The sequence below is a fragment of the Patella vulgata genome, chromosome 4 (assembly GCF_932274485.2).
Source record: "Patella vulgata chromosome 4, xgPatVulg1.2, whole genome shotgun sequence".
Taxonomy (NCBI): Eukaryota; Metazoa; Mollusca; class Gastropoda; family Patellidae; genus Patella; species Patella vulgata.
Window position 1 is genome coordinate 69,095,222 of NC_065882.2, and position 26,844 is coordinate 69,122,065.

The following is a 26,844-nucleotide window of genomic DNA, read 5'->3' on the forward strand; positions in this document are numbered from 1 at the left end:
ATTTACAGTCTATCAGAAGACGACCCACTGAATTCATACACTGCTACGATTGACAATCCATGAATCAGCCGAGTTCATAACATGAATAAAATATCGTTCCTCAGCTCCTTTGTAGCTCTATTCAAAACTATGATATGCAAATAGATAATTAAGTCTGAACAAATCTATATTATTTAAAAGTAGCTTAATAATATTCGTTTCGCTTGTTTAGCGATTTCGAAAATTGTAAACATAAGGAACGAATAAACGAAACGAATTATTCTTGTTCCATATAGTTCAATTAGAATAATGATTATAATAATAGCAATGTCTGATTTATTATTAGTTATATAATCAAATAGCCCGCCAGTTTTACATAGAATCTATATATTTATTTATGTTCATAACGCCCTATTGTTAGTTTAGGCTTCATGGAAGGTTTTGGGAACGGCGGCCACATTAATCTTCTGGTCTATTAATCAATGTAATAAATAACCGTTTGTTAGTTTATTGTGAAAGTGTTGAACACTAAGATCAACTAAAGACGAGTTTGTTGAGTCTATATTCCTTCTTTTCTTAATATTTATTGGGAAGCTAAGATGAGGCGTCAGACGATTCTTCGAGTCATTGGAATCACTTCAAGTGTACTTTAATAGTCGACTAAACACAAATGAACCTCGATCTTACGGAGCAGCCATTCATCAAACAATTACACAAATTCATAGTTTTTCGCATTGATTCAATGCTGTTTTCTTAAACTTATTGATAGTATGTATTTGCCAAAAACGTACTTTCCACGCGAGTTAATTTGATAGAAAGTGTCATGTCTTCATACATTACATAAATACTGACATTTTCTCGTTGATTCAACGTTGTTTTTCTTAAACTTATTGATAGTATGTATTCGCGAAAAGGTACTTTCCACACGAGTAATTTTGATAGCCAATGTCGTGTTTCCATAGATTAATTATTCGTTTTGAATTCCAACCTGAATGCCCCCTGGTATGCAGCGGCATTTCTTACACTTAAACTACACAAGATTTTGAAAGGATTTGGTAAGCGGATCATGATTTACAATTGAGTGTATTATTCTTACTGTTTATATGCAATTACACAACTGTCGTCAACATGTTTTATTCGAGTTAAAAAAAACCCAGTAAGTTTTCTTTGCCAAGTCATATGGTTCAGTGAATTAAGACGGAATTTCTCTTGCCGAGAGACCATACATTACCTCAGATTGTTAGGACCTTCTATAGTCCAATGACTGTTGGTGAATGGTCTTGTAAATTTGTTGCATTGATAAGCAATAAAAGGGTGTATAGAATAAATAAGGGGGTTGGCCTATGTACTGACTTATTCTTTCACTACTAAATCTCTTGGTCATTAAATTATAGTCACTTAACGATAACTGTCATATTAAAAATATGTCAAAAAATCAACGCGGTATCTAAATCATACCCTAACATTGTTATCAGCTATATCATTAGCTTTTTAGACATATTTAGATATTAAAATATTGGTATATTTTTAGACGAGGACAATGATAACTTTAGACATGTATTATTCCAAGGCTGTCATTCATACCTCATCTGTCTGACGATTTCTTCTGTTGGGTATTTATGAATGAATATAAATCATGAATAATGGATATTTCTATCTTTTGTAATAAACAGGTCTAGGGCACATCTGCCTATACTGTTAAGGCTAGGCTAACACTGTCTGACGTTTAGTCAATGGCCGGCGCAGGATATTTAGTTAGGGGAGCTTTCCACCCCTCCCCCCATCATCCCGTACCAAGTCCCACGTTTCACTGAATCAGAATGCAGATTATAGGGTGAATTTTATATACTGTTATGGAAGAGGGGAGGGGGCGCACTTGGACCCGCCACCGCTGTTTATTATAAGCTTTACTCTGCGGACAAACTCAATAATACATTTTTGTCCAAGGGTTACGTGAAAGAATCAAACTTGGCTGTTTGCCCTGCATAAATTGACGAATGGTCAACAAATATCAAGTGGCTAAAATTACCGACGAGGTCTGGTTTCCTTTTTCAACTTTGTTAATGTTAAATGCAATATTTATCAAATGGTCTACCTAACTTAAAGTTTTCTATTCTGATTTAATACAGTTGTCAAACATAGAGATATGCATTCCAATATCCCTGAATCTGGTACTGATGTTCTCTGAGCACTGTTTCTGAATTTTCTGTTTGTTTTTGTTATCCCTTTCCCCATATAAAACGTATCAAGATGAACCATGTACTAACTTGGTTGTCAACGATTTGATAAGTTTGGACAGATCGAGATCTGCTATAGAAAAGATAACAAACAGCAGGTAAAATATGTCCATAAAACAGACAGGAGTTTTAATAACAACATCCAGACTACCTTCCGTTGCTGTAGATAACTTCTAAAAGCAGTTAATACCGATTAAATAATATAAAGAACACTCGATTCTTTAAATGTATAAATTAGACAATTCTGTTTTTCAGATTTTTCTGCTTAATGTTTATAAATATAGATAATTTCAAAAGCAAATATTTTTAGCAGGCGGATACATATACATGTGTACCTGAGATATTGATAAATTTCGGCTTCACTGGGCTTCCGCTGCGACAATTTAAACTACATCGTATGGACATTTGTTATCTAGTTGTTTTTATGATTAATATCTTGGACCTACATGTATATATGTATATTAATCCGCCGATAACCTAACAAGATGAATAGGTACTATCTCACAGTTTAAGTAAAACGTATGTGAAAGAAATAGAGCGGTTCTCGGCTATACGCGGATGTCATTCCCGCCCTGTTATAAAGTAGGTAATATGAATGGTGAAAGCCTAATTGGTGGGAAAGGGGGTACAGTTAAATGTCCACTCGACACAAACGAAGTCAATTCTCGTACAATTTTATTTCAATATATCGCTTGCGCGTAGGACTCTCTAGCAAAATGGAGAACCTGAAGGACCCGAAAAATATCCCACAAGGCTGGGCAGGCGTTCCTATTCCTCGTCACGCACAAACTTGGGATAGCAACCACGCTACTGGCCTCAAAGACATACGGTATGGTATAAAGTACCCAGATGCCTAACTGTGAGACTTTTTTCAATTTGAAAACAAATTTTATGCATAATTATAGTATTTGCGGTATCGGTGTGGAATGGTTGAAACTTTTCGTTTTGTTTTATCAACTGTGCATGTGTATTTGTAAATAAAGCATAGATATTCAGTGCCAGAACAGGGAATTATTTAAAGCACCAGATTAAGAACAAATGAAGAAGTTCCATTTCATTTGCAATCTGTGGCGCCATGACATCGATAATATAAATATGTTATGTTTGTGTAGTTTAATGTAAAAACATCGTATTTACATGTACATACATTTTTAAACAAAGTAACAAGTTCATAACTTGTTTTTTCGGACTACGCCTTTAAAGTTATGTGAAAGTCAATTATAAATATGTTATAAGAATATGTCGGCATGTTCAAGAGAACCTAAAGTCGGTGAGGATCAATTCTAAAGCTCGTGTTTATTAAACTTAAAGCCCTCGGGCAACCCCTCGTATTACAAGAATATGTTATCATATTACTTCAGAATCTTTAAAAGCGTTTGTGACTAACAATATTAGGTTATTGGTTTCTCCCCTGGTTTAAATTATGTGATGTATTCATACATGACCTAGTAGAGATACATCACTATAGAAACACATACAATGAACATTTACTAATTGCTAAACAGACGAGACAAGAATTTAATATCATAACCCTTTATATTAAAGGAGCTAAATCGCTAATATTTGGGACCTAGAAATTGACACAAATGTGTAGCAACTAGCAACGCATATAGTAATGTAATATAAAGTTATATAAACTGATTTATATTCAATCGTTTCTGATTTTACTGTAATTTCAAATCAGTTATGTTCGGCAAAATACGCGAGAAGTCTCAATCGAATGGCACTCTCTAGCATCCGGTTATTCCAGTAGTATATATTGCGCATGTTCTCCAGATAAGACTATGCCACCACCATTTGACATGGCTTACGGAATATGTCTAGTCGCGTTACAAATGGCACTGAAACGCATGATGGTACACGATTCGTGTACCAATGGTAAAGTGTTGCTTTTTTGTCTTAAATATTGTATATCAGAAGCCCATCTTTTCCCGGTAAGATTACAACATCAATCCGTGTTTTCAATGTCGAAGACTGTGGATGATACTGTGTTAAAGACTTAGCTACTTTAAATCCAGCTCAACCTTAAAGGTCATGGTATCCTTAAGGGTTGGAATAAAAGTTTTACATTTATTTGTGATGTGTTACTTCAGTTAGTGATAAATCTTCCAAGCGTTGATCAGTTTTCAAATGGAGAGCAAAAGTTTATTTTTAAAAGGGCGCCATGCTTAATGACGGCGACATTTTATTAAAAAATGATTAATAGTAAATGAGCGGCATCTCAGGACAAATTTACTGAAATCATCGACTATTCATTTTAAAAAATCGGTTATTTTCAACATCGACCCGTTCTCTATCGGCTTCGTATTTAAAAGAAAAAATATATATCTGCCCCATAATAAAGTAAGAAATTGAATAAAAACTACGTCTTCATTTTTAAATTTTACTGCAGTTTATGGGCATTAAAATATCGATTTCCAAATAACGTCGATCAGACAGTCATCAGCAATGCCTGCTTCCCATGATTTGCGAAGACTGCCAATTCCCAGACGAAACAGTTTCACACCGGCTCCGATACGGATAATATAAAACTGTGGGCGTCAATTGTGTTGATATAAGAGACTATCAATTGTTAATATTATAAGAGAGTCTATTATGGGGGTTGTGCAAAATGTTCGGGGGTTTCTTTTTATATATCATATAATACCTGTGTCTATTGTGTTTTTAGTATCCTTAAAGATATCTAACAACGTCCACGGTAGATTAATATAGTTATACCATATAATATCAAAGTATCTAACAGCCAGATATAATATCATAAAGTCAGGTATTAAAATAGAAACTTAACCCTTCAGGTCACAATAGACAACTATTGAGATGATGGCTTCTGTTTGAGATGACAGGACAGGCTGTAGTAAATGATACCTATCTTTATCAAGTGATATTGAATCTGTCAGTACCACGTGTCAGAAGGCGAATAGAACCCACTTTACACTAGCATTATCACCAGGAAAATATAAGCAGCTTGAAAACCTTTATTTCTTTCTTTCTTTGACATCTCTATTAAACTGAGAAACCCGGTTAGCTTCTTCATTTACCCTTGTTAAACCTTCATTGTGGGAATGGACAGTCATTTAATGGTTCAATACTCAAGAAGTAATAGTTCTCGTTAGAAGACGAGGCACTATTAATTGTGTGTGTGTGTGGGGGGGGGGGCAAAATGGATTTGACACTAACAAGTCGTTTAGGAACTAACGTATATATATTTGTGTTTAAATAATTCGCTTGCGCGCATGTACAAACCCGCACAAGGTTGAAGGCGCACCCAAGTGGCACTCATTTTAACAAATTAAGATAGTGCAAATTTTATTTTGATCAAATTAATGATTTTATAATGAAACAAAAAATAATTATGTATACGGTCGGTCAGCTATGTCTAGCAACTTAGGTATCGTGCGCGGATAAATCTATTTTTTATTGATTTGAAGTTTCACTCACATATTTGTACTGAGATGTTGTATTTAATGGTATTTACATTCGCCAGCCTTTCAAAGTTTCATCTTTAGGCAGTGATTTTACCTGTCAACGATAACAGAAATACCCCAAAAAGGAAATTGTACACCTTTTTGTCCTTAGATATATTTAATTTTACTTTTACCATTTAATTTACGTAGCCATATTGTAATGTGGGGTCTTGGTACGTGACCCAATCATCCCACCCTTTAACGCACTACCAATAACAGTTCTACACGAAAAACATGGCCTGTGTCAACTTTCCATTTCTTTTTGTCAATTAAATAACTCTTTATCTAGATGGCTCAAACAAATCATTGTAAGTGATATTTTTGTCAAAAGGTGTGTAATGGCGGCTAGTCTGTTATTGACTGGGGATTATTTTACTAGCAAATTGGGTCTGTGTATGAAGAGGTCCTGGGTAAACACTTATAATTGATGTTTAAAAAGAAAGCAGAAAGAATATTGTAGCAAGGGAGCGAGAAGACGTACTTCAAATATAAATCAGATAAAAGATTGTCACAGTACTTAACCAAATACTCGAAAAAGTTTTCCTGGAGAAAACTAATTTGACAGGCTTGAATAAATCGTGTTATGGTCTCTTAATAGAAAGCTATTATATGCATTGGTACATGTCCTGTAAAGATTTTAAAGATAAAATATTCCATTAACAATATTATAACAAATATAAAAATGGAATTTAACGTCTACTGAACATATATTAGGTCATTTCGGACTAACATATGGTACAATTTTATTTCAACCATTCGCTTTGAATAAAGTAGAGGATCCGGGATAAAACCCAAGGGTTGGGCTAGCGAGTACTGTCCTTGTCACGTGCAAGCTTAGGATCGAAACCACGTCATTTGAGCCAAAGACAAACCTTAGGATCTACAGCGCACGAATTAGACCACTCGACCACCCAACCCCCGTATTGGAAATAGGAAATAATGTCAAATATTGTAGCAGTATCAGATGGTTAATTTTTTACTTCGGATTGTTTTCAAACCCATTATATAAATTGGTATTATAAATAGACATACATCAAGAAATAAAATGCTGTTTAAGGACGCTAATCGTCATTTGAGGGATTTTGAGTCGCTCGTAAACTATAATATTGCAACAGTTGGCTGAGTTAAAGGCTCAATACCACTCTTGTTGTAACTGAATAATATGTCCCAATCTTTATTCTGGTCAACAAATTGTACTATTTTACAATATTCCAATTAATTGATGATACAAATTTCATCTTAACGCACCTTATTTAAAAATTTTGAAAAATTCAACATAATGGTTTGAAACGTCTAACTTAAACTTTTTCAAATGAAACTTCGATTTAAAAATATTTTCATACCCTCTGGACAAGTAAAATAGGATGTAATGGATAATTTACACAACAGGTAGGACACTTAAACATCTAGTACTTAGATAGAGATATTATTTATTTTCTGGAGCTTTCAAGTCAGCAAGAGTGTTATTGTCCCTTTAAGTCTATAAAAGGACTATCAGTAACACTGATGTCTTACCGCTTAGTATTTCCACAACAATCGACATCGAAATCGTTTGATAGGCCCCTTTTTATTCCCACTGAATTCAAGCAGGTAGATCACCTACCGTTGATATTTTGCTTTTGCTTTCTTAATTAACGTGGACTTAGTCCTGAAAATAATATTTCCCCAAAAGTTAAAAATGGCGAGAAGTCGTTATCTTTATTATAATATTATGTGATAGGGTGGCACATAGAACTGAGTCTTCAACATCCATTTTGAAGCATCTGTCACACGTATCAGTTGTTCATGTGTGTATTAAATATTGAAACATTTATCCCTTGTACCCGTTTTATTCGTTTGTGTCAAACATTTGCTGTTTTGGCTCAATTCTATTTCTCAACCAAATCATGTAAAATACCAAATAAAAAAGCGAATTAATGGTTGATTTATTACACGATCAAAACTATTGAACTGTCATTTGATTAAATGCCCCACGTCATTAGAGTAGACGGTGATAAGTTAACTGTTTGACATGTACTATTTATTTTACTACCAAACAGTCATCTGTCTCTTTTTTCATTGGGGAACCTCTTTTCTTTTAAAGTAACTTGGTATTTGATGTGAAGTCATGAAATGTACATGACACAGTTTACTAGACAGTCACATAGAAAAGTAGCACTTAATCTGACACCTTAACTGGTAATAGTATCCTTGTGACATTAAAATATAGCTAACAGGAGAAAGAAATTTCATTAAAATAGATACTTTGATTTTTTTTGTTTTCTAGAATTGGATCATTGTATAATTGATGCCGTCGTAGCAGTATTCTGAACCGCCTAGCAAAAAGCCTATAATTAAACCCACATTATGCAAGAGCTAAATCTGTCTATTGCAGGTCTTTCTTTAGGCCTTAAATGATATCTAAATTATTAATTAGACATTAATTAACTTATCCAGAACATAATGAACACTCGATGTCACCGCTAGCCTGCGATATTTACTGGATTTGGATCCGATTTGCTGCTCAACTTTCATTTATGACCATGTTTTTATCGTACCGACTTTAGTAATAATGATCGTTGCTAGGCCTAAAATTCAATCGCTAAATACTCGGTTCAGAGTGGATCAATTTGACTGAAATTTTCAGCAAATTTCCTTTTCATTATCTAGTTTTTAACTATTATAGTTATCTAATCTCCCATAATGTATCTTTAATTATTAATTGTATAGGCCTCAAAATTCGTCCAACCCACTCTACCAAAAATATCAATTTGGTACATGTACAAGCGTATTTGCACGAGGGGGGTTGGATGGCCGAATGGTTAGCGTTTCCCCCACCGCTAAAGACCCCTCTGCGCAAGCGAATAATTGAAATAAATTTAAACCATATGTTAGTCCCGAAATGACCTAGTTTGTTTCGAGTGGACGTTAAATCCCTTCTCTCGTTACCCCCTCTCTCTCTCTCTTTCTCTCTCTCTCTCCCTCCAAATAATTTGGTACGTACATGTGCAATCGCATGATCAATAGTTTTAACAATAATTTTTAGCACAAAAGTTCAGATTATCACTGAAAAGGCCATCACCTGTTACAACCACTTGACCTTAATCAAAGGTCAACTTTTCACATCAAACTGCAGATTTAATTAATTATACATATTTTTTTTATATTTTGGGTGAATAAAGTTATTAAAGCCTTTTACTGGACCATGATTAAATTTTATCCACTCAGCTTCTACACGGATAATTGATGTGTTGGTTGTCTACAATTGATTTTCACGTTAGATTCGCTGAAGCTAGCACTGAAGTGTATTAAGTAGACGATAAAATTGCATGTATGGATTAATCTGTCATATGGTATTCTGTCAAATTACCTGTAATGTTTTATGAACAATGTGGCTTTAAATAGTTGAAATTATTTCTCTGTGCTAAAAGTAATTCTTAAAGGGGTTCGCCCATCGAACATTCGATCGTCTTGTTTATTGAATGTTTTTCTATATTTTTGAGAAACGAGAACCTGCCAAGCTAAATTGCCGAGTTGTCCAGTTGGGACGACAAACACGAGGTATCGAGTATAATACCATTTACTACAAGTTAATAATCACCGGAAATTTTGTCATGGCAATATCGCCCGATAGCACTCCGCATGGTATATGCCTATCTTCATTAGCCCGATTGGTGGAGAATAGTAGGACGTTAAACCCCGCTTTATTTCCGTTAACAATATAGGGAATGACAGCACTAACATAGAAATCTGTTATATACATGTATATCCTTCAGACTTCCTTCATTAACATCAGTAGTATTACTTACCTGAGAATTCAACAAATAATTTTAACGGGATATCAAATAGCACAGATAGAATGCTAACTATATGGTTGTGTTAGAGATGTGTTAGGATATAGTTGGAGTTGTTGTTACAGTGTATTATTACTGATGTACGACTGTTATTAACTCATAATTAACCTTACAGAAATACTGTCAATCACCCAGCTGTCTTCTTATTACCTGGATGTTCTATAAACCCAAGATTTCCGTCAAACCACCGCAACTGTTTTAACTTATTAAACCTGGGGGCCTAATACCGTAAACGTTCGATTTCTTACAATTGACGTTTAGGGTTCCTACTTCTTTCTTTTTTGTTTTATTTCCCTTATGATCACGGTGGCTATGTGGGTAAGACGCTGGCTCGCTAGCCTGGAGGTCGGGTGTTCGATCCCTGCATTGGCCGAGAAAGTTCATCCAGATTTTCCGGCGTGGTTTCCACTTGTCAGTGATGCAGGACGGAGGGCCGGACAAGGACAGCTGTCCAGCCGTTCGGATGGGACGAAAAACCGAGGTCAAGTGTACACATTGGCTTGCACGTAAAAAATCCCTTGGCAGTTGGAATTCGATATAAGAGTAGGCCGTAGCGCCGCTGTCCGGGCAAAATTTCCCTCATAGCACACTGTATGGCGCGTGTCCGTCTTCATTAGCCCAGGTCTTATTATTTTGCAAGACAGAAATACCATTTATAGACGCACGCTGTCCCCGGATATCTGATGACAAAAACTTACGTTTTAATATGATTGATAAGAACGTTGATGCTGCACTATGTATCATTTAAAGTGTTTTGCAGATATATTAGTTAGAAGGATTATGACTTCTCAAATTATAAAACATTTTATTAAATTTGATAGGATGATTTGTTGATTTCATTATCTGTCTGCATTGAACCCGTAGGTTCGTAGATAGAGTCAGTGCTGAAATATAACTCATTTGGTGCCGATACTAGACAGTCGAAGCCAAATACGAAACTAAAATTAGAAAACAAATCGAATTCCGCTTATCTTTCGAAACGAAATCATATTGAGTTAGTCGACATTTTATTGCGACCGAAGAGGCTTATGTCCTTTAATAAAACAAAATGACAATTGACTTTTACTTTGTCGACACATCATTCCTAGTATACAAATATTTGCATTACAAACGTGTAAATATGAATATTTATGTAGCTTTGTTTAAACCCTGACATGCCTTGTATGTAATTCTCTGGTCGTGGCTACTTGTAAATATCTAGGGAAACATAGTGACGACCAAGATGTCATCACCAAGAGATATATAATTTAATATACATGTAGGGCATTTATATCTATGAATTGGACATATATTTGATAAGCCACCAATACAGAAAGATTAAAGTGACAGTTACTGATATCGGAAAATAAATTCATTTTGCTAAGTCTATATGTCCAGACCAATAAACCCTCACCAAGAACACTTTTCTAGCAAGCTTCGCCATGTAGCGGTCATTAACGGTGGATTCCGTTGACAAGTTAACTTCTGGTCATAAACAGTTGATTCCGGTGACAAGTCAAGTTCTAGTCATGAACTGTTGATTCCGGTGACAAGTTCTGCTCATGAACAGTTGGTAGGCTTAAAAACCAAGTGATCCAAGTACTCATTTCAAGTTTAATATTGAGTTAGTCCTCCAGGTGTATACCCACTGATATAGATTTTATCTTATATAAAGATCTAAGTCCTGTGTTAATATTTAAAGGAGCTAAGTCGCTATTATTTGGGGCCTTGAAATTGACACAAATGGGTCGCAACGCATACAATAGTGTAATATGAATGTATATATATTGATTTACATTCAATCGTTTCTGTTTTTACTGTAATTTCTAATCAGTTAGGTTCGGCGAAATGCGCCAGTATTCTCAATCGAATTTCAATCTCTAGAGACTGGTTATTCCAGCCTACGCAGATAGTATTTATTGGGCATGCTCTCCAGATAAGAATATAGCGTCACCGTTTGACATGACTTGTGGAATATGCCTAGCCTCGTTTTTCGAGTCCCTTATTACAAATAGCACTGAAATGTATTGTGGTACACGATTCGTGTACCAATTGTAAAATGTTTATTTTGTCTTTTAAATATTGGATATCAGAAGGCCATCTTTTCCCGGTAAGATCACAACATCAATATTGATTTGAACCGACAAATAAATCGTGTTTTCAATGTCGAAGATTTTAGATGATATTGAGTTAGAGACTTAGCTACTTTAAAGTAACATTTTCTGATCTAAATATTTTCAAAACCGAAATACTATTATGACTTCCTGGAATATTAATTCATGTCCACTTGAATCATTCACAATATCTGGCCCTCCGTCTTGCACCCATAAAAAAAAACCAAAAAAAAAACCCAAAAAAAAACAAAACACCAAACATATGGTATACTAATAATCCATTTCGACAACCTGATTCACTTCCTACTAGACTATTTGTATAGATCTTGGTTGGGTAAAAACTTACACAATAAAATATGTACACGGCAAAGCGATCCAAGTGGATATCAGATGGTCGTCAAATGTTACCATGGCAACGAATGCAATCAAGAATCTTCTTCAAAAGTACACTTTATTATAGTATATCAATCTTCCAATAATTTTTAAAAAAATCAGTCTTTTAGGTTAGCTATGTTAATTTTAAACTTTATATACTCAAAACGATAAAGTCGCTATTTGGGTCACTTGGCTTTTCAGCCTTCCAGTTGATTCCGGTGACAAGTCAAGTTCCGGTCCTGAAACGAACTGTCCGGAATAAAAAGGGAGAAGAGAACGTGCGTGGCAATTAGACCCTGTATGGTGTTAGCATCACGGGGTTAAAAGTATACTGGAAAGTGTGTCAGGTCTAAATATTAAGGCCAAATTCAGATTTCGTCATGGTCGCGACCTTGACGAAATCTGCAGGTGGCCCTAATATTTCGATCTAACCCGAAAGTATTTGATTCAGTGTGTTGAATGAACGAGCTCCCATTACAGTTCCCCAGTCCCATCAACTAAAAACCAACTGAAAAGAAATATAAGCTTTCATAAAAAAATTAAAACGACTAAAGTTGTTTCATCTGGTTCAAAAATAAAATCTAAAGGGATTTTCTTTGTAAAGTTATTTTATGGTCGTTTTTGTTTAAAAATGCCCATAGATATAATCAAGTATGTGTTCTTGAGTAAGATTTAAAAACAAAAACACCATTTGATAGATAAATTAGTTTGAATTTGATTTAGTCCAAACGTATCAAAAATTCACACAGTTTGTAAGCGGAAAGGCATCTTTAACAATCTGCATTAAGTCATTCACGAAGAGAATAAACTCTTTTCCAGTATTAGTCCTAATTTTAAGTTTTAAAATTATTCCCAAATGTATCAAAAATGAAATAAAAGTTATGTAAAAACTACGTGATTTACTGTACGCCATATGCTGCAAGAGCCAATCCACAAAACATGGCTCCAAATATAAGTATAGTGGAATATGCTAGGCCCAGTACTCCATATATTTTAATGGAATATCGGCATTGTTTGAGAATTAGATAATTTTTAATTCAACAGATGAAACTAGTATAATAGAAACAAACGAAACGTAAAGCAATTTAAAAAGGATTATAGATGGTCTATTATTACCAATATCAATGATCTATTACCTAATTTGAGACAGCCCCCCCCCCCCCCAACCCCCACAGAACGGCATCTTCATCGAAGGGCCAATGTTGGTCTACTTCCTTGATTAACGCTGCTTTATGTTGAGTAATTTAAGTATGTTTGATGTAGGTATGTGTTTGGGGGAGGGGGGCTCTAGTTACGCCACTATCTAATACTTATCTAGAAAACTTATCCCGAAGCCTACCTATTCGAAGAACAAATTGTAATAGTACCTTTTTTAAAATTATATTTCTTTACGAAGATATATAAAAATGGCGCGTCTGAAAGATTTCTGGTGGTTAAGTGTACACCTCGGTGACTGTTGCAGTTTGTAATGTACGGAGAATTCTCAATTTTTGCAACAAATTCTCCTTGATAAACAATGTCGATATAAAGGCTCGTCTTTCATATATATTTACGTGTGGGAGCATTTTTCTACCAAGGTCCAGTACAACGTTGGTCCACCATTAATTCATCAGCAGTGATATTTGAAACAGAGACAAAACCCATGTCTTTGAAATTGTTACAATTACCAAAGTGCAACAACACGTTTTTGCTATGTGAACATCTCAAATGAGATGGTTTCAGATGTTCTGGGTAGATTACGCATATGCCATCTATAACACAACACACTTTATCAAAAAACTTAATCAATTTGCTGTTTTTACGTCGTTTTGTTTCTTAGAAAATCAGGGAACAATGGACAGGTTTTGATCAATATAACGCCCACGGAACACTTGAGACATCATCAGACTTTCCTATTTTGTTTATTATCCGAACTCCAAATACGGTTAAGACGTACTTGAATTACTCAATTTAAATAAATTCAAAACCAGAAAAAGAGGCGTAGGCCTACTAAAATTAGATAATTAGAAATGGATTAAAACACATCAGCGATTTATTTTATGTTAAGAGTGGCATGAATTATGTTTGAGTGGTCTATTAGCGAACGGATTGCAAAAGAGAGAGAGGGAGAGAGAGAGAGAGAGAGAGAGAGAGGGGGGGGGGGTCAAAATGAATAACTGATAAATGAGATTTTATAAATTAATTAGTCTCCGAACTGCCTATATAACTAAAGTTTCCAAAGCATTCCATTAAATATGTTAGCGAATCCTAAATTCCTGTACTTGTATATATTAAACAAAGTTTTTAAATTAATAAAAGTACCCTAATACGTTTTACATGTATTCTATTACGAATAAGATAAGTTAAAGCATTTTGCAGCCAACAGTCCATGCTGACGTTACCCCCTAAAGTTGTTGTCCCACAGATCTTACCCATGTTCGCAGATTTGTTACAATGTATATAACTATATATTTTGTTTACATACACTGCATACCTTTGTAAATTAATATGTTTTACCCACACACTCTTTTTGAAAAATCTCACGTACCGTAAAACCGAAGTGGGTGTTACGTCAAGGGTCATGAACTTTGGTATGAATGACATACGGGTATGTCCATGTATGCAAATGGCCGTTACAACAATAATAATGTCAGGCAGTGATTCCCGCCAAAATTATTATAGTATATCCGTTGTTGTTGTGTGTTGTTTATGTTTGTTAAGTTGTTTTAAAGGTGTACAACTATATTAATGATATAATTATTGTTGATTGTGTCAATAATCAAAGTAATAAATCAAGCTAACAACTTATAAATCAGAACCGTATTGAATCTATTAACGGTATGAAGTATTTATGTTCACGTTAAGTAGTTCATAAATGAGTCCTTATTATCGTCTTTCGTTAACCCGACTCCAGGTGTTAGCCATTAAAACGCCGCAAGAACGCCTCGGTTCGTGCGTTTAGTGTTCACTAAGGACAAGTAAATACTTTTAAGACAAATTTAGAACATAATAACAAAACATGGTTTACCTCTTGATGTGCATATGTAATATGTTGATTTACATGGGATGTTTGTTCACATGATAAAGAAAGCAATAATGGCGCATTTGGTAAATATCCCACCGCAGAATCGGGGTGAGATGGATTTCCGTGTTTGTGGGGCTTGTAACCCACTAATTGACATGATACTTGACAGCCGCCATAGATAGATTCGACACGAGAGCCCCAATTCCGCAATCCATACAAGTTTATACCAAATATTTTAGATCTACTAGAGAAAGGAAACATGCATTATACCACGATTTCTGTCTGCACACGTGAACGTCTCGGATTCCATTTGCCAAACTTGTGAAAAGGCACTTGAAAACGGGATATTTGACTGTCTAGATAATGTTTAGTCTGTAGCACCTGGGTTTCTGTCAGACTATCACCCCTTAAGTTTATTATTCATGATACATATCTTTCATACCAAGATGGCGTTAGCTTTATTAAGTAGCTGCTATCTTAAAGCCATCTATTCGTATTTTATATATGAAAGTAATTTCTAATTTTTGATACTCTTAAATGACTTTATCGATTATATTAATTGATGTTTGACACGTGTGGTTTTCATCATATATTCAAAGATGTCTTTTTAGACATATGTTCCCATTATGATTTTTTTTCAATAGATGTTTTATATACTCTGCGATAATTCTGTACAGAGACATTGCATTTGGGTTTTCGACACCTGTGTTGCATGAATACAAGTTGTCTAGTAAATTTCATCGAGTTCATGAAATCTACAGCTGAGAATTTAAGATAAGAATCTCATTTATTTGACTTAGGTAAATATTCATTAATCGGTACAGAATAATTAATTTTACGATATCAAAAGCCTTATCTGATCACTGATGATAATAATTAACCAAAAGACACAAATAAAGCAAAATTTACAATCTAATGATGAAGACAGATAGTAAAAGAAACTCGTTCAACCATCTGCGGTTTCAGGCAAAACGTAGGTCGCGAGAAAGGTGTTAAGGGGTCTTTTTATACACAGAAATTATTTTGTCTTTATTGATAGAGATGCTTGCAATATTAGGATCTATTGCAATTTATGTATATGTGACAGTCAATGTCTACAATCAGGCAATGTGTACAATGCCTAAAATATACCAGTCAATGTGTACATTGCCGGGTTAGGGTTAGGGTAAGGGTTGGGGTGGGGGTTAGGGTAACAAAGGCATTGTACACATTGCCTGATTGTAGACATTGACTGTAACATATATAGGGAACCCCTCATCACACCAACAATTGGATAGGAGGAAGGAGGGAGCGCCCCCATCCCTCTTATTTACTGGCTCGTATCAAAAGAAACAAATAAAACACCCAAATACATTGTTTTAAAACGCTCATCTCCGTTTGAGCAGTTTGCACAGTAGCTTCGGTTTTTGAATTCTAGGTTTAAACTTCACACAATCGCCATGGATTATGATTTCTAAAACATGTTATACTGCCACTTCTAAAGCTATAAAAAAACGTGTATTTATCAATTAGTTTTTTTAATCTCTTATCCCTTTTTATTTTGTATTTTCAGATCTTTGACTGTCATTTCTCGGCAAAGACGATCAAATACATTCACAATGGTTCACCACTTCTGTCGAAAGATGAAGTTAAATTACGGGTCCATAGATTTACAAGCACAGCCACACAAACTGAGACGGTATACCTAACGGTGAGGATAGTTAACGCATCTAATGAAGTCTTCATGACACAGGGACTCAGGCCTGTTGTGGTTCCTGGATTGCTGAAACTATCCAACACAATCGACGGGTCAGTGTTAAGGTTTCGTCATAGCAACAACAAAAACGGCTCGTGCACCGTCGGATTCTCAAGGTATCATTCCCACTGGCCAATTGCTGGTCAGATGACAATTGGCAAAAATAGACAAACTGTGGACGCAGTTCGAAAAGATTGCAGAGAGTTTTTATATATGAATCTTCATTATGAGCATCTGAGATCACCGATACCGGACGTTGATTACTTACCATTAACAGTTGAACTTTTTGACCCGTCTATCAGTGAGGAAGTGATAACAGAGATGTTCTATCTACCAATATATATTAAAGGTGCTATCCCCAACTCCCCACCACGTTCATCAGATATGAGTCTGTCAATGATGGACGTGGACCAGTTTGTTCTCTCGACGATCATTCCTGGAATAATTCAAGCTGAGGATTATGAAACACCCAATTCACAATTAGTTTTCAATATCAGTAAAAATTTTGGTGATGGGAAGGGCTATTTTGTGAACATTAATGATCAGTCAACACAAATCACTTCATTTTATCAAGACGATTTGGATAATCACCGTATTGCTTATCGACCCCCAAACGTTAGTTATACAACGCAACGACATTATGAAGCAGAACTTGTTGTCTTTGATAGTCATTTTGCATCTTCTATGCCAATAACGTTACACGTAGCTGTGCGGCCATCTTCAACAAGTGCCCCAAGAGTTTCGCATAATCATGGATTAGTTTTGTTAGAAGGACAAACACGACCTATCACGGTTGATGATCTGCAGATTGTTGATAGGGATAATTTAGAAGGAATTCGTGTCTATGTAAAAGGTGGTGTCCGTCACGGCACCTTAACCGTCAATGGCAAGCAAAGCATCATGTTTCGACCAGTAGATTTAAGAAATGGCCAGGTGATGTATGTTCACGATGACAGTGATTCAACTAAAGACGAAATTGGCCTGAGAATAAATGATGGTATTCATACTGTACTAGCCACCTTCCCAATTACAATCATCCCAAAAGACGATACCCCTCCCAATTTGGTCAACAATTTAGGTTTCCATATAAATCAAGGTAAAATGAAGAAGATAAGTGATGATGTGTTGCTTGCTCATGATGACGATTCTTTGGATTACAACATTATCTACACTCTAACCGATCCTCCAAAAGCTGGTATAATTGTAAGAAAGCTAAGGAGCTCAAACACTGAGACCACCATCTTTGGATTCCGGCAGAGGGATATCTTGAAGGGTCAAGTGTACTACAAGCATAATGGCAAGGATGTCTTTAGGGACACTTTTCGATTCAGGTTACAAGATCAACACGATCCACCAAACGAATCAGATGAACACGAGTTCCATATCCTGATCGATCCCTTGAATGAAAATCCACCGCAGATGGATACTAATGCGTTGAAGATTCTACAAGTCAGAGAAACAGATGTAGGCTATATCGGCCAAGCTCAGCTACTTTATACGGATGTTGAATCGCCACCCCGTGACATTGTCTACACGATTACCACACCTCCTTATTTCGTGTTTAATACTGGTGAAAGAGATGCTGGTTATCTTGTAGCTACACATAATCTTACTATGGTCACCAAAGAACATATTTTGCCTCAGGTTCCCAAATTTACTCAGGAAGACATTAACTATTTGAAGATCGCGTATCTTCCTCCCCGGGAAGATATAGGCCCTCTACCACGACTCGTTCGTTTTGTGTACACGGTTGAAGATGGAAACAGGAATAAAATCTATGGACAAACCTTTGATATAGAGGTTTTACCTGTAAACAACCGAGTTCCCAGGTTTACTACCGAGAAACTTCTGGTTGAAGAAGGCGGGATATTAGGTATAACTGTTAATCAACTGTCAGCCATTGATGACGATACACCATCTGAGGAGTTGAAATTCATTTGCGACATTCTTCCTAAATACGGTAAATTACAAAGAGATGGCGTTGATATCGGTAAAAAAGGGGTATTTATGGTTGAAGATCTACAGAAAACTGCAATAAGGTAAATTTAATATTATGCAATGAATTGTATGCCTGCTAGTTTATAAAGAGAGAGAGAGAGAGAGAGAGAGAGAGAGAGAGAGAGAGAGAGAGAGAGAGAGAGAGATGGGGTTTAACGTCCAGTCGACACAAACTAGGTCATTTCGGGACTAACATAATATGGTTTAATTTTATTTCAATAATTCGCTTGCGCATAGGGGTCTTTAGCAGTGGGAGGAAACCGGAGGACCCGGAGAAAACCCACGAGGTTGGATGCTAGTTTATAACGTTATGTTCTTGTTGGTTGAGCTAATGGCAAAAGATTTAGTAACACGCAAAACTAGTTCCCACAGAATATATTTTATAGCATTTTAACAATTTGGATTATGTGCGCTGTCATCGCGTACTGTTTATGCTATGTTTAGTTTTCTAGTCTGCAACGTTCTCTATAAGTCATTTATTGTTTTATTTAATGTGAATTTTTTCAGGTATGTTCACGACGGGTCCGATGTTGAGATCGACACCTTCACATTAACTTTGACTGACGGTGTCAATCAAGCTACCAAAGTTATTACCGTGGATATTGTGCCGATAGATGATAAAACACCGCGTCTTCAAAAAAATCTTCGACCATATCTGATCGTATCGGAAGGAAGTGAGGCCTTGTTGACGCCTCATATTTTAGCGGCAACCGACGACGACACTGATGACGAATCACTGGTTTTCTTGATCGTTCGTCAGCCGAGATATGGTGTACTTCAACTGAAAGGACAACCCCTCACAAAGTTTACCCAAAAAGCCCTAAAAGACGAATTGATATCATTCCTACACACCAGTGGGGAAATTGGACTGAAGTCCTTACATGATGTTGCAACATTTATCGTGTCTGATCAAAACTATCTAGCTTCCGTCGAACTTCCTGTGTATGATTTGAACATAACGATAACCCCCGTAAACAATCAAAAACCAACAATTCTGTTGGGTGACCCAGTTCTTGTATCAGAGGGGGATGTTTATAACATAAATGAGAACGTCTTGCAAGTCACAGATCTCGACTCGAAAACGAAGGAAATCGAATTTATGATAACTAAGCAACCGCAATGGGGCTTCCTTGAAAACATTAAACCTAGTCCAGGGTCCGAAAAGTCTAATGCAGGACTTCGTATCAACTCATTCACTTACAGCGATATCTTGGATAGATCCATCAACTATGTACAATCAAACCACCGAGGCGTCGAACCTGTCCACGATCAGTTTGAACTATATGCTACTGACGGCAAATTAAACTCCGATTCTCAAATCATCTCCGTCAATATAATACAAGCAAATGATGAAGCACCCGATTTAATGCTAAAAGATTTCACTATAGACGAAGGAGGCTTCATGATGATGGACCAATCCATGATGGATGCCATTGATTTAGACATGCCCAAAGATTCTCTAACCATGTCACTATCACAGCAACCTCAACATGGACAAATTGTGATGATGATTCAGACAAGAAAAGGTCACGTTGAAGCTGAAGTTCAGGACTTTACCATCGAAGAACTCCACAGCGGAATGCAATTGAAATATAAACATGATGGCTCCGAGAGTATGAACGATAAATTCGTCGTAACGGTATCGGACGGTAAACATGATATAAAACGTGTTTGTAATGTCACTGTTCGGGCTAGAAATGACGAAAAACCCGAGGTTATTAAGAATGCGGGGTTACAACTGGATTATGGTGAATCTGGATTAATTTCAAGTATTGCCCTGCAAGCAACGGATGACGACAATGGCGATGCCTATCTATACTATATCGTGGTGGAATTACCTAAGAAGGGTATTCTTCAATATTGTCCAAACCCTTTCTCCAAAAGCTTAGATAGTGATTGCAGGGACATCGAACCAGGCACAAACTTCACCCAAAAAGACGTGGATTTGAATAAAGTAAGATATGTGCACACAACAAGTATGGGTGAAAGTGAAACGGATAGATTTATGTTTGTGCTGTCAGATGGTAAATATAAAAGACACGAAGAAACGTTTGAAATCAGAATCAAGAATTCCCGCAAGGCTAACATCGCCTTGTTAAACAGGGGTATGGAAATACGTGAAGGCGAGCGAGTTGCTATCAGCACTAATAATCTAAGCGCATCAGACGAGAGCACTAATGCAGAAGAAATCGTATTTGCAGTAATAAGGCCCCCGAGACTAGGGAAAATTCAATATATTGATCAACCTACAGGATTAATAAATAGTTTTTCTCAGCTGGATTTGGCTTCTCAGAAAGTAGTGTACATTCACTTGACAAAAACTGACATCACTGAAGACTCGTTTGTGTTTACCGTTACTAATGGACTTAGTGAAGCTAAAAATGGCGAATTCAGGATTAAAATTCAACCTTTGGACAGATTCTTGCCTTCTTTAGTTGCCAATAATCTACTAGAAGTGCTACAAGGAACCGAAGAAGTTATCACACCTCATCATATTAAAGCTACAGACCCTGACACTGATGCTTTGAACCTTACATACACAATAGCTAAACCCCCGACGTATGGAAATCTGTCTAACAGAGGAGTCATGATCACCCATACTTTTACACAAACAGACATTGATCGTGGTTTCATTACCTACACAAGTGATGGGTCTAGAGCAGGGCTTGATAATTTTCTTTTTACTTTATCTGATGGTAAACATTCCACTTTCCTCATTAACAACACTGCTCAAACTCAACCAGCAATGAGCAGCATATTTGTGCATGTTCTAAAAGACGACCCTCCTACGATGATCGTCAACAAGCACCCAGAATTTCTAGAACATTTTGGGAAGCAAAAATACGGTTATAAATTAAACAGCAAAGTCCTGAGAGCCGTAGACTCTGACACGCGGAGTAGCAACTTGATCTACACTATGGTCAAAAAACCCAAACATGGCCATATCCAAAACACAGAAGCTAAGCGATTCGTAAGAAGACGTTTTACTCAAAAGGATTTGGATGAAGACAGTCTGATTTACATTGTTAATAAAGATGTTACTAGCACCAATGATAGTTTCACTTTCCGGGTAGAGGACAACCGTGGCAACGAACTGAACAACCAACAGTAAGTATTATTATAATGCACATAGGTTGCCAGACAACGAAACATACACCTACCACAAGCCCAGTCTTTAGATTACTTTATAAAGGTTGTGGTCATTTTAATGTTTGCAGGTTTGCAAAAGACCATTTCACCAGAATCTGAGCATGATAGAAATAATCTCAAAACCCTTTTTTTAATTATCAAAGTATTATCGGCATTGATACTAAATTGATTTCCCTGTAGAACCAACTTCTGCTTTCGAAATTGGTCTTACAATTTGAGATGTATTGCCCTTTTATTTATTGTGGGAATCTTTCATTCTGCTTTTTTATACAGTATATCCTTTGAATGGTCAAGAATCGAGTTTATATCGGCCGATATGGTGGCATGTGAAAACGTCGGAACATTGTCAATCACAATACTGCGAAGAGGTGCACTTAATCAAATGGCTTACGTAGGTGTACAGATAAAGGAAATGTCAGCCAAAACAGGAGAAGATTTTGTTCCAAGTTCGGCAAGACAAGTACAGTTTGGTGCAGGTAACTTTTGCTTTTGAAATAATGATACAGTAAACCACGTGTACATCCATTTTAGAAATTTAATGATCCATTTCAGATGTGCAGATGTTATTTTGTTGTATGTGCTAGAATTATAAAGCACGCAACATTGTTTTCTGTGAACCAACACTTACTGAACTAATGTTGACTAATTGTCTCGATATGATTGGATTTCGTCAAATATTCAAACTGTTCGACTATTGCGTGTGCTATATGGGAAAATTTGCCATAATAGGGAGAAATGGGCTTTAACGTCCACTCGACACAAACTAGTTCATTTCAGTAATTCGCAAGCACGTAGGAGTCTTGGCAGTCGGAGGACCCGGAGAAAACCCACGAGGCTGGACAGGCGAGCCTACTCCTCGTCACATACACGCGAAACCACACCACTTGACTTAGTGACAGACCTTATGATCAAAAGCGCACGCATTAACCATTTCCACCCACCACCTCCAAATATCGAATTTCAACTGCCAAGGCTTCTTTTAAGTTAACGCCAGTGTGGGCACGGGACCACAGTTTTTCATCCTCATTCGAATGACTATGTGTTTTGCCCCTTGCCAAGCCCCCCGTCCTATACGACTGACAAGGGGAAACCACACTGGAAAATCCCGATGAATTTTCTCGGCCAACACCGGCATAGACCAACGTCTTTTTCACTGAGCCACAGCGACTCTCACCAAGTTAAAAATGCCGTTAGTGGGTGGTGTGTTCGTGGTGGGCTTACTTAAATTATATGAGAGCCACAGCGACTCTCGCCAAGTTAAAAATGCCGTTAGTGGGTGGTATGTTCGTGGTAGGATTACTCCGGCTTTCTTGAATTATATGAAAGAAGTCCTAAGTTCCTTCCTACTTTGTATACTATCAGTATAAATTATTGTTAATTTTGTTTTATATTTTTATATCAGGTCAGTCCAGAGCTACATGGGAGTTGCTTATAAAAGATGATGGGTTGGAAGAAACGAATGAAAAGTTGCGATTGACACTGGTTGATCCAATCAATGCTATTATAGGAGATACGAGGAAGTTGCGATTGAGGTTAATTAATTCAGAAAATGGTAAGAGGTTTAAATATCGCTTGTCTTCGTTACATTTTTATAATCAATTCTTGGTTCCCCACGAGATGACGAGATCAGCCAAGTTGTAACGTGATCTTATCTGTAACCTCCATGGGATATTTTTGCACTTAACCAACACACGGTGCACAAACAATCTTTTAACTTTACCCAGTTGTCACTATACATTGTTTGAATAACAACACCATTGTCGCGAATTTCATAACAAAACGAAACGTTATCTATAAAAAATAAACCTCGTGTCCACAATTCCTTCTAAATAATTCATCACATGGGTTGCAAAATTTATGTTCTAATATGTATAATATATAGTTAGTCTCAGATTTATGTCATTAACACCGATACGTGTTATTATAATACTACATGTAAAAGATGTCGTGAACAAGCTAGCGTACACTTTATGGTTTGTTTTTTTCGAAACACCCGGTGAAGCATCTCGTTTGGGAAGTCTTAGAAAATGTATGGTTGATTATGTAATTCTTGGATCCAATGCATGAGACAGAGTATGCTTAGTCTGATATTTTCGAAAATTAACCTGCCGAAGTCCGAAGTCCATTATTACACTAGTTTTGTTTTGTATTTATTGATTTGAAATTTAATTGCCCTCTAGGAGTATGTATGGTGCAATATTTTGCTTATAAATCAAGTAAAAGGGCATTTTGTAAGATTAGATATAGAGCTGACAGTTCTCGCTGTAATAGTTAACAATATATAATAAAAACGGAATATGTTGAAAATTTAAGTCAAATTACTTCATTCTGAGTCGAGTTATCGCCGTTAAAATAACTGCGTAGCCTCGATTGTCATTGCTACCGTTTTAAAATAATAAACAATGTCTCAATTATCCAATATTTGTAAAAATAAAATCATTAATACTGTCAGTCGTATTTAAATCTGTTGAGCATGACATAGAGAGTTAATTATCGTCTTGGTAAGTTAATTAATGTCTAATTAATAATATATATAACATTTAAGGCATTAAGGAAGACCTACAATAGACAGATTTAGCTTTTACATATATAATGCCCCTTTAAGTAGAGACACTGTGTAGTATCTAAAACTAAAAAGATGATTTTTATACGCCCACATGGAAATGTGGTCGTACATTGCCGTCGCCCCTGTCCGTCCGTCTGTCTGCACCATTTCAATTAGTAAAACAAAGAAGCCTATTGAATTTCAGCAATTTCCATTTATTACATGTAGAGTTATGTCCCTTGTTTCACTTTGTTGAATCTTGTGAACGCTCTAATGACAACAGTTATCATCCGATCTGTTTGAAATTGATATGCATCATTTAAATTAGTTTAACGAAGAATTCTATTGAATTTCAGCAATTTCCGTTAATTACGCCGTGAGTTATGGCCCTTGTTTTTCTTTGTTGTATCTTGTGAATGCTCTAACGACAAAAGTTATTATCCGATCTGTATGAAATTTATATGTATCATTTAAATTAGTAAAACGAACAAGCCTATTGAGTTTCAGCAAATTTCCGTTAATTACATCTAGAGTTATGGCCCTTGTTTCACTTTGTTGAATCTTGTGAACGCTTGAACGACAAAAGTTATCACCTAATCTGTATGAAATTCATATGCATCATTTAAATTAGTGAAATAAAGAAGCCTATTGAATGTCAGCAATTTCCGTCAATTACTTCTAGAGTCATGGTCCTTGTTTAACTTTATTGAACCTTGTGAACGTTCGAGCGACAAAAGTTATCATCTGATCTGTATGAAATTTATATGCATTATTTGAATTAGTAAAACGAAAAAGCCTGTTGAATTTCAACAATTTCTGTAGATTACTTCCAGAGTTACGACCCTTGTTTTAGTTTTTAGAACCTTGTGAACCCTCAAACGACGAAAATTATAATGTCATCTGTATGAAATTGTCTATTAAATTCCCCTAATTACCTACAAAAGAATAAATATGCGACAACTCTTGTCGACCGCTCGGACGATTTAGCTGCTGTGGGCGTATGTTTTTTTGTCTGGCAACCTATCTTTGAACTTTATGTTATCTTTATCCAGGTGAATGTCCACAATATCTTGGAATGGTTAGCAGCAATCATGACGGATTTCTCACACATGCAGACAGCATTATGATTCCATCAAAGAATTCTAGTACTGGCCTAGGTGACATTGTAAGTTATACATTTATTGTACACAACGCCCCCCACCCATCTCCAGTTTGTATCCATTATTCTCAGGACATTTCATTGTATGAAGGGCATCTAGTTGTGCTTAGAACGTTGGTGATTTATACGTTGTACTTTGTTCATGGTCATAGCAATGTATTTTCTGTATACCAGATATTTTTATTTCCAGTACCATACTTCAAACATACTTTCAAAGCCCTTCAAAGCGGGAGATAACACATATTTAAATACTGAACCCAAAATCACCAAAAAAACTAAAAAGAAGAAAAAGAAGAACAAGAAAAAGAATAGCAACAACAAGAAAAAGAAGAAAAAAAAGGATGTCTCCATGCAAAACAATTTTGATAAAAGTCAAATATCTCCAGGATCACCAACAAACGTGAGTGTAAATTAAAGATACATTATGTAAGATTTAGATAAAGAACTAGCCATTCTTGCTATAATAGTTCGAAAGTAGTTGATGTAAAATGAATAATTTGAAAATTTCATTCAAATTACTCTATTGCAAGCGAAGATATTAGCCTTTGAAGGCTTGACAGACGTGTGCAATAATTTCAACAACCGTACTGGTTGATCGAAGCTAAGTCTCGGTCCTCCATATTTGATTAAATCAAAGTATCGCTGAACCATTCTAATCTATTTAATATCGGAGAAATCTGATGCCATCGAGAGTTGATTAAGGCCTGGATCAGTTAATTAATGTCTAATTAATACTTTAGAAAACATTTCAGGCCTAAAGAAAGACCTACAATATGCAGATTTAGCTCTTGCATAATGCATGTTTAATAGAGAAAAAGTATAACAGCAAAAATCTGATCGAATAGTTAAAATAAGCAGTAGTATATTAACTGTTTTCTAATTCAAAGGTACAACAAATTGTATAGGAGCAACATGTTTGACGAAGTTGTTGTAACGGGGGCCCAGAACGAGACGTTGATAATTTTTATTTGTACTTGTATTAATGGCCATAGCGATGTATTTTCTATGTAGGAAATGAAATGAAATGAGGTTTAACGTGTTACTGTTCTGCTCCAACTGGGCTAATGAAGACGAGCATACGCCATACAGTGTGTTACAGCCTACTCTTATATCGAATTCAAACTGTCAAGGGATATTTAACGTGCACGACAATATGTACACAGGACCTCGGATTTTCGTCCCATCCGAACGACTAAACAGCTGTCCTTGTTTTCTGTATAGGAATATATACCCCTTATATAATACATTTTATTTATTGGGCTAAACTTCATA

The 26,844-nt window shown here is 36.0% G+C and overlaps 1 protein-coding gene across 1 annotated transcript in view; it reads left to right on the top strand.

Moving 5' to 3' along the window:
• Positions 1–26,844, top strand: part of LOC126817473 (FRAS1-related extracellular matrix protein 1) — a 57,392-nt gene that overhangs the window by 24,827 nt on the left and 5,721 nt on the right. Inside the window, exons 3-8 of the mRNA XM_050544470.2 lie at positions 16,538–18,759; positions 19,226–21,826; positions 22,142–22,344; positions 23,271–23,420; positions 25,466–25,578; positions 25,763–25,972. Of these exons, the coding sequence (XP_050400427.2) occupies positions 16,538–18,759; positions 19,226–21,826; positions 22,142–22,344; positions 23,271–23,420; positions 25,466–25,578; positions 25,763–25,972 (5,499 nt within the window). The remainder of the gene's footprint in view (positions 1–16,537; positions 18,760–19,225; positions 21,827–22,141; positions 22,345–23,270; positions 23,421–25,465; positions 25,579–25,762; positions 25,973–26,844) is intronic.